General features: G+C 33.5%; 1 protein-coding gene across 1 annotated transcript; it reads left to right on the plus strand.

Moving 5' to 3' along the window:
- The first annotated feature begins 684 nt into the window (after nucleotides 1-684).
- On the plus strand, nucleotides 685-2666 carry LOC117344575 (interleukin-17D-like). The gene is made up of 2 exons (XM_033907366.1): nucleotides 685-745; nucleotides 1952-2666. Exons 1-2 carry the CDS (start codon nucleotides 743-745, stop codon nucleotides 2495-2497), a joined length of 549 nt encoding a protein of 182 aa, XP_033763257.1. The 5' UTR covers nucleotides 685-742; the 3' UTR covers nucleotides 2498-2666.
- The last annotated feature ends 903 nt before the right edge of the window (nucleotides 2667-3569 follow it).

Consider the following 3569-nt stretch of genomic DNA (forward strand, 5'->3'; position numbering starts at 1 on the left):
CAACAGGAAATACTAAACTAAAGGAAAATGTCCTTCTGCGTCTGCGTTATCCATTGGAAACATTTCGGTAACGTAGAAATACTAACTCTCTGTCTTGTGTAAATAATATCATAGTGGTGATATTCGAGATGGATAGTTAAGGGCTGATTATCAATATCTCGCATGTTAATGGTCACTAATTACATATGCGAACAGAACAATACGATAAACTGTCCAATACTCGATAGATAATGTTTAATATACTAACAAAAATAACAATAGAAATATGACGATTTCAGTGTGCCGTGAATATACATATATTGACATTAAACCACATATATGAAACCTGTTATACGACAGAAACGGATACATAACGTGGGAAACACGGGATTCCTGTTCACAATTTTATATCTTGGAAATTATTCCGGATACTTCTGACGCGTCTTAACTTGTACTAAAGATCCGTCACTGATCAGTACCTACACACTATGTGCTTGATAACCGTGAAAATGACACTAATTCAGTGACTGTAGTCGTTTTACTTCCTATAGTAGGTGTACACCTAAATATGTTTGGGCGGTCCGTGGTAACGCCACTTGATACATCAGGATGCACTTATTTAAATTGCTCTTCTTCTGATCAGTAAAAATAAAATTTTCTAGAAATTCGTGTTATCCAAGGGTAATGCTAGGATATAAATAGAGGAAAAGATCTACTGTAGGTCAGTGACTCTACCGATCCATCGAAGGACACGTGGAGAAGAATGGTAAGTTAAACAATATTTCACTGTGTGGATGTTGATATATATTTCATTCGTCTATATTTGTATCTATTTTCTTTTTACGCTGAAACGTGACCCTGAATTATCTGGGCCAGGTGTCCAAAAGGTGATTAAGCTTATCACATATCAAAACAATCTTAAAATCCTGAAAAATTATTTCTGGTAAAGCTAACATAACAAAATTTTAGGAAAGTTCATCAGCCTTTTCCTACCTGCCGATTTTTAGAAAAATACATACACAGATTTTCATAACCCCGTAATTATGATAATCCCCTTTTAAAATCAATTCTGTTATCAAATTGTTCTTTTACTTAATTATTCCTTTGTTTATACAAGCACAACATATGACCATATTTGCAATGTTTGATGGAATGTTCATTTTTCAATCTTCTGAAAAAAACGCTCATATCACAGTAAAGTACAGATGTTATTAACAATTTACCTTTAAAAACAAACACCTGCTTCTATATCATTTACGTTGCTTTAGAACTTGTTCGTCCGAAGATTTAAATATAAAATGGCTAGATAAGCCTTTTTTTTTTTTAAAGTATGAGACCAAATGATCAATGATAGCTGTACATGACATTGTTTAATACTTTTTATCGTTATTTAGAAATAAAAACTTCATAAATTGTATAAATTGTTTGAATTAAAAAGTATAAAAATCGTTTAAGGTATGATAAATATGTGTAGTACTGCAATTCTAAAAGTATAATATATCAAAGCGATGTTTTCTCATTCCAAAACAATCTGGTTTATTATATTAGCTTCTACAAAATTAAACTAAATAGGGATTTGCACGTGATTGATGAATATCTAGGTATCAACGATTCATTTTTTTACATTTTTTTTATTCACACTGCAATATTTACGTTGTTTCAATTAATTTGCAGTGCTTTCGTTGTTTTTGGTCGTTTTGTACATTTATACATGTATATTATGTACATCAAATAATAAACTTATTGTAATAATAACCTCTGAACAAAATATTTTTGAGAGAATAACTGTTTAGTTAATGTTATTAGAATTGCTACTCACCCATGGGCGTCGTTCATCCACTAATCAAACATGTAGTTACGTTAGTTGATTACCCAATGCTATTCAACCGACAGATTCAATATAATGGTAATGCGCGTTAGTTTTATAATGAGTTGAGCATTCTTGTCATCAATTTCTTTTTTATAATTCTAGGACCCAATGGATGTTCTTTTGTGGTTTTCTATTGCAACAAGTGTATTGGCAGCTTCCTTTGGAAGATCCATATCAACAAGTCGTTCAGACATCCTACGTCGCCGTAGAAGCGGTTTTGAGCGTCTCGTCAGGGCCGAATTACCAAAGTCAATGACAATGATAAGAAGACTGAGCGAAATCGTACCGATTGACCAGATGGAATTAATAATTGAAAGCATTAAATTATACGGAACAGAGTGTCCAGGAAGTAAAGAGGACCTTCCAGTGAATGGACCAGTTTATGCTAGATCAAATTGTCCTTGGTATTACGAGCTCCACTATGACCCTGACAGATTTCCTGCGTCACTTCCGCAGGCCGTCAGTAAATGTAGAAGTCAGTGCCTTGGACTACCTGATGAGATCGTAGACGATTTTACATGTGAGTACGTCTACAATAACGTAACAGTTCTAGTGAGGGACAACCAGAACGATACCCTACGCTTTATAGAAAAGGTTCAGCGTATTGCCGTCGGATCGACATGTGTGAAAAAAATAGTGACAGTATAGACGTGTTCAGATTCGAAATTTATATGATTCCGCGAATTGCAGTCGGACCGAAGTATATGAAAAGACAAACTACCTGATAACGTTAGACAATATTGTGTAAGTAAAATCCTTGATCACATCACTTAAAGATATATATTTCAAGTATAAGATCAAAGTGTAATGCATTGTATCGCTTTGTTGTAGCTGTAAGACGTAGTTTCCTTTCGCGTGTAAGTTGTGAGTGTATGGTTACTTGACAGTGTATTTATATATTTATATTACCCTTTTAATATTTGCATTTTGTCCATATCATGGAAATAAACTTTGAATCTTACTGCGTGGCCTTGTTGTCTTTGAAACAGGATAACCCACATCTGTATTACAAACCTATAGTTATAAAATAAATGCTATTATGTATGTTATTATTACCTTAATGTTAATAGAGTTGTGAAACATATCTGTGTTGAATATGCTTTATCAAAAATATGCTATCGCACACAATGCACGTGTTTGAACAAAAGTAACAGAGAATACTAACATAAAACCTAAACCGTGTTTCTAACTAAAAATCGACAACACAAGACCAAAATAGAAACAAAAATATGGATTTGCAACTGCAATGAAAAAGAAGAGATGATCAGACCATGCGTTTAAGAAGTGCAAGTGTTTTCTGCCGTATCGAAACAAGCAAACGACACAAGACGATACCATTATAAATCATTCGAAAAATGTTTATATATATTTCGAATAGGTAAATATAACCTATTGTTGTTGACGAGTATCTACATTGTATTTACCACAGTAAAGAGATAGTAAAATGACAATACTCAGTATATCTAGTACGGTATAGCTGCCAAATCATAGATTAATAGGATGAAACGCCAATGGCTTCGATAACGAAACAACGTAAAAAATGTCTTAACGTACATATTGTATCGATCATATTTCTTAAGCGATATTGAAAGCATTCAGCTAAATTTTGATTGCACTATTTGCAATTGTTGCTTTCTACGGAGAAATCTGCTTTGGCATATCGCTGATCTTCAACATCGACAAATGTACGTGTAGATTGCTCGATGTCGGATATCGCTAT

This window comes from Pecten maximus, chromosome 16, assembly GCF_902652985.1.
Source record: "Pecten maximus chromosome 16, xPecMax1.1, whole genome shotgun sequence".
NCBI lineage: Eukaryota > Metazoa > Mollusca > Bivalvia > Pectinida > Pectinidae > Pecten > Pecten maximus.